General features: G+C 34.8%; 1 protein-coding gene across 3 annotated transcripts in view; it reads left to right on the top strand.

The window, feature by feature from the left end:
* The window catches only part of icln (chloride nucleotide-sensitive channel icln), an 85,259-nt gene that overhangs the window by 42,723 nt on the left and 30,146 nt on the right, over nucleotides 1-12,390 (top strand). For all 3 annotated transcript variants that reach the window (XR_016550125.1, XM_090411105.1, XM_090411106.1), the window contains exons 4-5: nucleotides 6,882-6,956; nucleotides 10,042-10,113. Coding sequence is in view for 2 of the 3 variants with exons in the window: in XM_090411105.1 (XP_090267231.1) it covers nucleotides 6,882-6,956; nucleotides 10,042-10,113 (147 nt within the window). In the remaining variant the exon portion in view is untranslated. The remainder of the gene's footprint in view (nucleotides 1-6,881; nucleotides 6,957-10,041; nucleotides 10,114-12,390) is intronic.

The following is a 12,390-nucleotide window of genomic DNA, read 5'->3' on the forward strand; positions in this document are numbered from 1 at the left end:
TCACCATTCAGGATACAATTGATGTTTTCAATGTTTCTAACTTTTTCATTGCCTTTGTCTTTTAATTGCTGTTTTTCATGCCAAATTTATTACAACAGATATTCAATTTAATCAGGAAATCTTGAGACTTGTACTGAATTATTCAGAAAGTATAATATCAAATGCATCAACATGCACCCTTGTGACATGCCTGATTTAACATCAAACTATCTTCTTGTATCTCCTTCAGTTCTGTTGACTTACAGCTTAAATAGAGACTATGTATTGCTTGATATAATGTCCTATTTACACCATAAAACTGTAGCATTTTGAAGAGCTTTCCTCTTGACACCTTGTCTTTTGCTTTTACCAGATGTACAAAACTTAAATAAAATCCTTGTTATATTCCCAAGATTTCCCAACTGTTTCTCTTAAAATGAAAATCTGATCCTGATAACCTTTATTTGGCCTGAATCCAGCTTGTTCTTCACCAAATTCTCTTCCACAAATTTTTTCTTAGCCATTTTTCAGATATACCTGCATTATTCTTACCAAGAACATTGGTAGAGAAATTCCTATGTAATTTTCACATTCAGTTTTATTTCCCTTTTTATAGATGAGGTACCACGAGAGCTCTACTCCAGTTATCTGGAATTCGAACCTCTGACCAGGCCTTCTGAATTACGAAGTTCAGCCACTGTAAAACTTTTATACCTCCATAGTTGAACATTTCTGGTCGAATTTCATCTACTCCAGCTGCCTTTCCACATTTCAGGTTTTTGATTACTTTTTCTACTTCAAGTGTGGATATGTATTCCTGATAACATTCTTCCTTTGGGAGTTTTCTGCCATTGTACTTACACTGCTTGTTTCATTTAGCAATCTTTCAAAGTAATTACATCAGATATCTAGAATATCTTCAGTTTTCATGCCATCTTTATCATCTCTGATTCCTTATTAGATACTCTTTCCTTCATTTCAATTTTTTTCGATAACCTCCAGAATATTTTGTCTCTTTCCTGATATTTATTTTCTATGTTCTTACCGAAATCTTCCCATGGCTTTTGTTTAGTTAGTTTTACACAGTTTTTGTTTTCTTACATTTTATCTGCATTCTCTAAGAGCACAAATTGGCTGACTTGCTAGGAACTTTTGATATGCTTTCTTCTTCTTATCTTTGACTGCCTCTTTAACTTCTGGAGTCCACAATGGAGTTTTCATCTCATTTTTCTATCCTTAAAGACAACCTCACCACATGTCTCTCTGGCTGAATCAATCAGTGTTTTGCCATTGAATCTACAAGGCTTGGTTCTTGTTTCAAACTCTTTCATTTTTTTTTTTCTTCAACCTGGCAGGACAGCCAATATCAAAATTTCTGAACACAAGGACTACATCCAGTTCCACCAATACAGCTCCTCAAGACTTGAGAACCATGTTTTGGATACCCGCCACAGGATATGCTGGAAGAAGGCTATTCCTTGAATCTGCCTCGGCCCTGAAAAACTTTCCGGACCTCAACAAATTTGGGTGCGTGAGACTGCCCCAAATTTGTGAAGCATTAATCCTCAGATCTTCAGTCCAGTGTCCAAGACTACCCAATTTAGCCCACTTGGGATGCTGTTTAGAACTCCAAGCCCAAATTTAATTGCCTTTCTTCAGCCTCATTTGCCTAGTGTTAGTGCCTGCATGCACATATCATTGTTTTTTGTGATCCCTGATGATGGCAATGTAACATTACCATAGGAAAGTATTAAATTTTTTATAATTAATATCTTAGTATACATTGTTATTTCTGAAAAAATAATAGTTATTCTGTCATATATAGGTAATATACTTTTGCTTTTCACTTCCTCACTTCCCACAATCCTTTCATATCCTCTCACATACTTGAATTTCTTGCTAGTAAAGTCATTCCTTTTCCACTAGAATTACAATCGCTTTTACTTTGCTTTTCTGTTTATTTTTTTTTTCAATTGTGCTATTTTTTTAATTTTTTCTCCTGGGAAAGCTTGAAGTTATAACCTGGTCACCAGTGGCATGATAGAATCACCATACCAAATAATGTCCTCCTTTTTACAATCAACTTTATCTACCTGATGTTCATTGTACAACAACTTACCTGATTCCGTGCTGTTTGTTCCCATTTTGTTGCTTAACTTTCTTGTCCAGATGAATGCCTGTGTAGCTCAGTAGAAGTGCCGCTTGTATTCTCTGTGCTAGGCCGACTGGAGGAACTTTTTCTAAGCCTTTCTTCAACTGGTTTTTGCAAGTTATTCGATCTCTGTTTTTTTCTCCTGGTTTTTGTCCCATAAACTCAAGAAAATCGACCTTTAGAACCCACATTATTTGACAGTAACATAACCTGGTGGGGTTTGACACTAAGAAATGGCAGCACTTGTTTGCCAGTCTCTTCATTGGCTGCCATTTATTAGTGAAGTCATGGGCCAGCTATCTGTTATTGGCTAATGGTGGAGATTGAACTGTCCACTCAGTCTCCAAGAGCTAGATAGGATTAAAAGGCCTCAGTGCTAAAGATCTGAGGATTAATGCTTGACAAATTTGGGGCAGTCTCATGCCTATAAGGGAATAAAAGGCATTAGCTGATTTTTATTTATTTTTTTCTTATATTTTACAAACAATACTAAGCCCAACCACGTGGGTGACACTAAAGTCCTATCTAGGTAGAGTGCCCTCTAAGGGCAGTAGTAACTGGCCTGGAATGTAAGGTGGGAACTCTGGTGATGAGTGTTTCCCAAATCTTCAGAAGCTTAATGCAACTGTATTTATTGAGATTTGGTTGGTTTTTGAGAGCTGCTGCTGCTTCTAAGAAAAGTCTCTCTTTCTTGAATTTGCTGTGGTGGAGCATGGTGGTTTTTTTCCATGATAACCTGTGGGTGGTGTCCAAAACATGGTCAGACAAGCCTGAATGGCCACCATAGTTGTGTTTGAAGATGTAAGACTTGTGTTCCTCTAGACGGATGGATGCTGATCTGCCTGTCTGTTCAAAGTATGCCAGCTTACAGGAACAGGGTACTTTGTAAACTCCAGGCAGAAAGAGAGGAGGGAGCTGATCTTTCGTAGAACGGATAAGGGTAGCAAGTTTGCGGTGGGGCTTATATGCTGTGTGTAGGTTGTACTGTTTTAGTATCTTGGCTATTTTTTTGGATGTGCCACGGATGTAGGGTATGATGATGGCATTTTTAAAATCTTGTTGACGAGAAGGATGGGGAATGGGGGAGGAGTTGATTATTTTTTTGATACTGTGATCGCTGTAGCCATTGGAGAGGAAAGTGCTGTGTATGTGGTTAAACTCAGTAGTGAGGGCGGTTCCACTGGAACAAAGATTGTGGGCTCTCTTGGTAAGAGTTTTAATAATGCCATATTGTTGAGAGGGGTGGTGGTGGGAGAGTTTGTGAATGTATCTGCCTGTGTGTGTGGGTTTTCTGTATATGGCGAAGGTAAGCGTATCATTAGGCAGGCGTGTGACTAAGGTGTCTAGGAAGGGTAAACAATTGTTCTTTTCCTTTTCCATAGTGAACTGGATTCTTGGATGTAGACTATTGAGATGACTGAGGAAGGAGTCTAACGTGTCTGGACCATGAGGCCAAATAGAGAACACATCATCTACATATCTTAGCCAGATAGATGGTTTGAGTGGGGCTGAGTCTATGGCTCGTTTTTCGAAATCTTCCATATAGAAATTGGCAAGGGGGGTGAGAGGGGGGGGAACCCATGGCAGTTCCCTCTATCTGCTTGTAGATTTTGTTGTTCCAAGAGAAATACCCAGAGTTAATGGCAAAGGAAAAGAGATCTAAGATGTCAGAGGGAAAAACGTTTTCTAAGAGAGATAAGGTGTCAATTAAGGGAATATTGGTAAACAAAGAGGAGATATCAAAGCTTACCAATATGTCTGTCTTATTCAAGGTTAAATTTTCTGCGAGGGCTTTAAAGTGGGTAGAGTTTTTTATATAGGAAGGGGACCTTCCAGTGAGGGGGATCAGAGAGTTGGCCAGCTGTTTAGATAGTCTATAGCAAGGTGCATTGGTGGCATCTACTATAGGCCTGAGTGGGGAATTGGGTTTGTGGATTTTTGGTAAACCGTATATTCGGTGGGGACGGGAGCGGAAAGGTTTAAGTTTTTTCGTGACGTCAGGGGGCCAGGAAGATACTTTTTTGAGTAAGATTTTTAGTTTCTTAACTTGTTTTTGTGGGGTCGTGTTCTAGCGGGACGTAGGTAGCGCGATCGTGGAGGATAATGTTCATTTTACGATGGAAAAGATTTCCACATGGAAAACTATTAACAAAAACTGGAGAGGATGGGAATGGATATGAAGCTACTAACATGGATAGGGGATGGCTGACAGACAGACAGAGAGTAGTATATGGTGGAGTGGAGTCTAGGAGAATGATGGTGACTAGTGGAGTACCTCAGGGTTCAGTACTAGAGCGACTACTCTTTAATTTATATATCAATGTCATTCTCTATGTCATTAATATATAAATTAAAGAGTAGTCGCTCTAGTACTGAACCCTGAGGTACTCCACTAGTCACCATCATTCTCCTAGACTCCACTCCACCATATACTACTCTCTGTCTGTCTGTCAGCCATCCCCTATCCATGTTAGTAGCTTCATATCCATTCCCATCCTCTCCAGTTTTTGTTAATAGTTTTCCATGTGGAAATCTTTTCCATCGTAAAATGAACATTATCCTCCACGATCGCGCTACCTACGTCCCGCTAGAACACGACCCCACAAAAACAAGTTAAGAAACTAAAAATCTTACTCAAAAAAGTATCTTCCTGGCCCCCTGACGTCACGAAAAAACTTAAACCTTTCCGCTCCCGTCCCCACCGAATATACGGTTTACCAAAAATCCACAAACCCAATTCCCCACTCAGGCCTATAGTAGATGCCACCAATGCACCTTGCTATAGACTATCTAAACAGCTGGCCAACTCTCTGATCCCCCTCACTGGAAGGTCCCCTTCCTATATGACATAGAGAATGATTTAAAAAGTGATATTCAGTTGTTTGCTGATGATGCAAAACTTGGGAGATCAATAGTTGATAAAGGTGATGTAGATATCCTGCAGGATGAATTTAAATAAATTGGCATTGTGGGCTAATGATTATCAACTTTGGGTCGAAAAGGTTGCATATGATGTATCATATTGATGGTTTTGGACTGCAGGAAATTGATTAGGCTAGGACTTCGGGATAATGGTGGCCAAAGAGTTGAAGTTCAGAGGGTATGTTGCAAAAGTTGGTAAGCTAGCTCAAAGGATTACTTGGATGTTGAAAAACACTAACAAGTAAAGATAAGGAAGTTATTATTCTTCTTTATAAGGCTATGATTCAGCCACATCTTCGCTGCTGCACACAGATTTGGTCACCTGGGTTTCTTGGTAACCAGGAGGTGGTCAAGAGGATTCAGAGACTAGCGACCAAGATGGTGACAGGTCTGTGGAATGCTCCCTATGAGGATAGGTTGAAGGCTTATGCCTTTAACCTATCCTCATAGGGAGCATTCCACAGAATTCCACAGTTTAGTTGAGAGACAGAAAAGAGGGGATATGATAGAAACTTTTAAGATATTAAAGGGGTTTTATAAAATTGATGCAAGTGAAATTTTTAATATAGTCAGAGAATTAAGGGCCATCTATGGAAGTTGTGTAAGAGTGTGGTAGAAGCGTGCAGAGCAGATTTTTTGCATGAAGAGTGGTGAGTGAGTGGAATAGATTCCACAATTGTTGCGAGTTCTCTGTTGGTGAATGGATTCAAAGAGAGGTATAATAGGATTTGTGTGTGTGATGGTTGATTTGGGTCTCCAGAGATGCCATAAAATAATATGGCATAATAAAGACATAATAATAAAAGTTTTCCATGTGGTACTCTGTCAAATGCCTTTGCAAAGTTGAGCGTTATCATTGTGTAGCTGTTATCTTTATCCAATTCTGCTGTCACTTCCTCATAATAAAGACATAATAATAAAATATTATGCATTGTTGGTCTGCTTTTTATTGCTGGCCTTAATGTTTTGTTTATTATTACATTTACTTTGGGAATTTGTTAATTATGTTAGAAATGTCCAAATCTTCATTATAATTTAATTTAGAGTCCAAATAATTAAAATTATTGACTTATTTGATTTAATTATCAGTTACTGTTTTAGTTTGGATGGGCATTTTTCCTTTGAATGCCATAGTTTTATTTTTTTTTTTTTTCCCCTAAGAGATTGACATATTTTATTATTAAATTCAGTTTATATACAACTTTTTTGTAGATTGTCCTCAGTTGTTCCAAATATCACTTGGACATCTTCAAAAAGTAAGGTACCTAAGATAAAATTATTTTCTATTTCAATTCTTTCTTGGTTGGTTCTTTGAGCAGACATAATTCCTCTAATTTCTATTATACTTCCTTTCCTGTTGTCCTTCAGTCTGCTGAAAAATACTGAATGCTTGTTAATTTCTGTTACCATCTGCTATAGCATCCTCAGTTTTTCTCTTATATTTCTCTCACCAATAATTTTGGTGTAGACAATCCATGCTATAAACTTGTCTCTCTTGTTTCTACTATTCCTGTCATTTTTATACAAACATGACCTAACCCATTTAGAGATCTATAAGCAACTTCTCTTTATTCATCTGTACTCCTTAACAGCTTGTGAATTTGCTGACTTCTCCTACTCATCATAACAATAACCTTCAGAAATAACTGATATCTCACTATTCATAACCACTCCATCCATCCATCCATCCATCCCACTGCTCCTTTAACAGCTGTTAGATAAGTTGATGCACAAAGTACTTTGTCTGCTTTAGATTTAGTGTTCTTACAATTCTGATTAATTTTTAAAACTGAAAAAAAATAACAAATTCTCTTTTTGTATTTAATAGAAACCCCTGTGCAGGAAGATGAAGAAGAAGAAAAAATATCAGAAATTAGATTTGTTCCATCTAATAAAGAAGTGTGTAAGTTTCTTCAAGACATTTTGGACATGATTTGATAATTTGCAAATAACTGTTTTCATGAGATTTATGTACATCACATAATATATATTCACTATGAACTTTAAATTTAATTTCTATTGTGACTGCCAAGTGTTTTGTTCCTTCTAGAAGCAAACTTGGGAGATGCCATAGGTATGTGCTTATAGAATGTGGGACACTTCCTCATAGTTTTCTAAACTGATCTGATCAACTTGCTCTGAAAACAACACATACGCACACAGTATGTGCTTTGATTTTTCATCAGTGTTGATCAATCTAGAATATAGCAATTTTTTTTTTTTTTTCTGATCTTGTTGATATTCCTCATATTGTGTCTCAATCCTGTGTATTCTAACTTGTTTTGTATTTAGATGTAGCTGCCTTTTATATCATTTTCCTTGCATCTCTCCTGTAATTTGAATATTAGCTTTATATCCAACACAGCAAATATTTTTTGACATCTATAGAGATCTGTACTGTGATATTCTTTTGTTTCCTTAGGGAATGTAGGTGGAGAGAGAGAGAGAGAGAAGTTTGAGAAAACTTGAGATATGACCACTTTGAGAAATATTGACATTTCTTTGCCCTGGAATCACATCAATTTGTTAATTTCAAACTGCTTTTTTTTCTCCATTGCATATTTAACAGTTTTATGAAAACTTGTGTTAATGCTGTGGATCCAAATGGCAATGAACCTTCTCTGTTCTAGGCAGAATTTCTGATGATCATCAAGAACAAAATCAAAAGAGATATTGTGGACCAACAAATTTTAAATAAGTTAATTTTTAAATTAATAGACTAAAGTCAGTTTTTTTTTTTTTACTTCCCACTTGTTATAAAAATAATTGGCTTAAAAAAGATATTAAAGAAAGTATTGCTATAAAAAAAAAAATTTTGTATTAGTGATTGAAAAACAGGGAGTAAATTTCCTTGGACCCTGCAAAGTGAAAAAAAAAAAAGAACTATGAATCAATCTTCAAAGAACTCGATTCCTACAAAAGCTTTGTATTGTAAAGCATTATCTAAAATTAATTTTCTGAACTTGCATCTCAACTTTTCAAAACCAACATGCATATTAGTAATAAACATGGAGGAGGAAACTCATCAGATATCCATAATGGAGGAAAGGACACTAGAGCAGAGTAGCTGCCTGTTGGTTGACTTACTGATGGAAGTTGGTAAGGGATGCCCAAGAAGCAAAATACAACTATAAATAATATGCAGCTATTCCTTTGTTGTTTTTATATTTTAATTAGACAATTTTATTTTAGATAAATTCAAAATTAGTGGCTGATAACTTTTTTTTTTGTCATTTAAAATCTAAGATTAAAAAAAAAAAAACCTATGTGCATCTGCAAACAAATAGTATCTATTAGCTACATCATATTCATCTATCTGTATGTAACAACAGAAGAATGAATGAACCCGTTTTGGATGCAGCTTAATATTTAAGACTATGGTAAAATTGTTGACTAATTTTGACCTGGGGAACCAGGGGTAAGAGCCCCTAGTAAATAAATATAATAAAAGCACTCGGAAATTAAGAATAATTGTTATAGAGAAATCTCATAAAACTGAGGATAGATTGAATAATAATTAATATTATAACTGTTAACAATGGCGCAGTCGAACAGTGATCATTTCTATAGACAGGATTAATATTAAGATAATATCTTTCTTTTAACAATGGCGAATGGACATCAGATTTGTCAGTATATTCCTGAGCTCAACTCATTCTCTTCCCTGTATATATTAATGACCTCTCATTAATCTCAAATCCTATCCACAGTTTAGCTGATGAAAGTATACTACATTTTCCTCTTTTTCATTTGATAAACCCTTGTAATGCTTAAATCATTTTAAGTTCTCAGCTCTTTCACAACCAGTGTCTTCAATACTGATTACTTATCACTCTTAAATAGTGTGAGAATAATATAGTGAATTTCAATGCTATCAAAATCTAATCCTGTTGTATTGCTTAGAAAAAAGATCTTTCTTCATTCCCTCTTTGCTTTTGATAATATTCTGATCTCTAGTCAAGATTAGTTTTCTCTTCTTAGACTGACTTTCACATTTAGTCTATCTTGGCACAAACACGTCGGCCTGCAATAAACTAAGCATTCTTTTTTTGTTCAAAACGTTACTTTCATCTTCACAACTCTTAATACTATAAATCCCAGATCTACCTAACTTTAGAATATTGTTCCCACATTTGAGGTGATGTACCATCTTTACAAAGGTGAAATACTAATACAGATCTCTAATGGTGTTTTATCTTTGAAGCAACGTTTAGAAGAGTAGCTAGCTACGTTTGCTAACCAGACTTTCAATTATTCTCATAGATAGAAAGTATAAGAGTGAGCTAAAGGTTAATTTTTTATTTTAATACTTCATAAAATTACAGTTGAAAAATATTATTTGGCAAAATATAGCCCATGATGTTCTATGGTCTTTATACCTGTTCAATAATGTTATGATACCAGTAAGACTGAGCTCAGTCAACAGCCCATGAGTGCTTGACAGTATAAACTTTGATGGCATGATGTGGTCCTTGAGAGTGGGTGTCCATAGTGAGATTGCTTTTTGGAAGTGGTGTTTCTAACCTTGAAGCTTTGATCTTATGCTATACAGGTGTTTTGAGTATAGTATAGTAAAGTATACTATACCTAAATATAATATACTGCTTGGCTATATTATACTAAAGTGAAGTTAGTATATGCAATTAGCAAGCTTATTTTGGTGAGCAAAATGATACATGAAATATTTATGTACAATACTCAAGTGTTCTGAATTAGACATTTTGGCCACATATTCTCAAAACACTTGAATATTGTACATAAATGTTTCATGCATCATTTTGCTCAACAAAATAAGCTTGCTGATTGCATATACATTATTTGGAATAAAATATATGAGTGTTTTAGTTTGTGTTAAGAGAAATAATGTCTAAATCCCTGGAGAACTGCTACTGCTAGAAAGTTTAGATTTAGTATCAATATTGTGCATATGAGAGAGGCATTCATCTATATATGAAATGTAATATAAACATTGTTATTGTATTTTTCAGTGGATGACATGTTTAAAGCAATGTCTGAATGCCAGTCTTTACATCCTGACCCAAATGAATCTGTATCTGATGGTAAATTTTCATTTCACTCATGCTTAATTTTTTATAAAAACAGCATAGTTCGTGTTTTTGATATTACAGTGGTATCTTGCTAATCCGAACCTCTTCAGTCTGAACCCTCCAGTAATCCGAACTGCGGTTTGAAAGAAAAAAAGTTTTATTTATTACGCATTATTATTTTGTGTACTATTATTTTTATTTAATAATTATTATTTTAACATTTATTATTTATTTTATTATTACTACATTATTTTTTTTTTCATACTCTCGATTATACGGTTATACTGGAGGCCTATTTTGATGTATTGTGTGTTCACGTTTGCTTTTTTATACTGTACAGTACGTACTGTATTGTCGACATGAATCACAAATATACACAAAAAGAGGAAATTCAAAACGTGCATAATTTGGTTAAAAATATAAATCCAGATGTTGAAATTTCACAAACAGATGTTACAGAATGGATTACAGGTAGAACCGAAAGTGAATCGAAATCAAATCAAATGCTGAAATTATAAATATGATGCTACAGAATGAATTAGAAGATGATGATGACGATAATGAACTCGAAGAAAAAAAAAAAGTAAAACATTAAGAGGCAGCTGACAGTTTTAATATGTGTATAGAATGAGCTGAACAGAATGATATGCCATTCCAGAAAATTTTGTTGCTAATACAGCTCTGAGAAGAAGCATTAGAAAAAAGTTTAGCTTCCAAGAAGCAAAAGAAAATCAGACTTTTTTGCAAAGAAATAAAAACTTTTTTTGTGTTGTGTACAAGAAAGTGATATTTTAATGCAAATTAAATTATACTGAACTATGCAATTTTATTAAATCAGAATTATTTTTTGTTTTACATTAGAGTACAGTAGCTTTTTTTCTGTCAGTTACTTCATTTATTTACAGAATTAAATTGATGTACCGTTAGAATCTGATTTTTTTGTCTTAAACGCTAGTTATTGTTGTCTCTTGGAGAAAAATTCGCTAATCCGAACGAGCATGGTTTTTATTAGTTCGGATTAGAGAGATACCACTGTAATTAAAATCAGAAAGGTATTCATATGTTAGTTTCATAACCTGTTAGGTTTATGTATCTGAAATAATCTTTTTAAATAATAGTAGTAGCAGCTTATTGTGTAACACTACTATTACTGCAAATAATTTTATTATAATATACAGTGTATATGTATTGCTTTTTTGTCATACCCAGCCACAAAAGGTAAGAAACCTTTATTACATTTAATTACTTTAATTTAATTAGTGGATAGGATAAGGGTTAGATAATCCCGAAATCCTGCTCTAGAGAGCAAACATGAAACTTCAAGCTTTTGATAAACATGATAATTACAGTAGACAATAAATATCATCGACTCCCTCCATAGTTTGTTGGTCAGAGAGTGTAGCTGCTATCCACTTTACCAAAATAGGCCACCACAGTCTTGGCAAAAATATGTATTTATTTTGTGAGATTGTGCATATTATTTTCATAACCAGCTTTTTTTTACATACTGTAAATAAATTTAAATATTTTTAAATAGGATTAGCTTACTGGTATGTTGTGGTGACTTCCATGCCAGATGAGCAAAATAAAACTCATATTTGATTCTAATCAACTGCTAGAAAATATTTTTCTGTTCTTGCTTTTTTTTCAATTAATACTCAAGTTAGTTAATCTTTCACTTAAGCCAAAAATTTTATGATATATGTTATGATATGATTATTCTCCCTGAAGAAACTTGGGTTTTTAACCTAGCAAACTGAGCAGTAAACTCATTCATAGAAACTACAGTTGGTGTCAGCTTACTGTGATTATTGAGGGGGGGGGGGAATCTTATAATATATAAATTTCATAATCAGCAAGCAAAGAGGACTATTTTCTTTTAAGTTCAAAAATTATCTACATTGGTTCTATATGTCTAACCACTTGGCCAGCCAGGCCGAGTGGTTAGAGCATCTGCTCTCTAGCAAAAGGCTGTGGGTTCGAATTCCACCATGGGCATGGATGTTTGTGATGTCTGTGGAAAAACTAGTGGTGGTGGTCGGCAGTTGATGGCTTTGGTGTAGTTGCATTCAGTTGGTGGATTAAGTGGTGGAGACAGATCTGAAGAGCTGGTACCCTCCTCGATGAGTCTTTGGACTCCTTGGAGGTGTCTAATAATAATAATAATGTTGCTTTTATAAAAATATATAGATGTGCTTTAACAAAGGATCGTTAAAAAAGATTTTCATATAAAAACAACTGCAAATTAAACTTTAATAACCTAGAAAGTTGGCAGTTTGTTGATGGGGT

This window comes from Typopeltis vanoorti, chromosome 21 (genome assembly GCF_054136105.1).
Source record: "Typopeltis vanoorti isolate ZY-2024b chromosome 21, IOZ_Tvanoo_1.0, whole genome shotgun sequence".
NCBI classification, from domain to species: domain Eukaryota; kingdom Metazoa; phylum Arthropoda; class Arachnida; order Uropygi; family Thelyphonidae; genus Typopeltis; species Typopeltis vanoorti.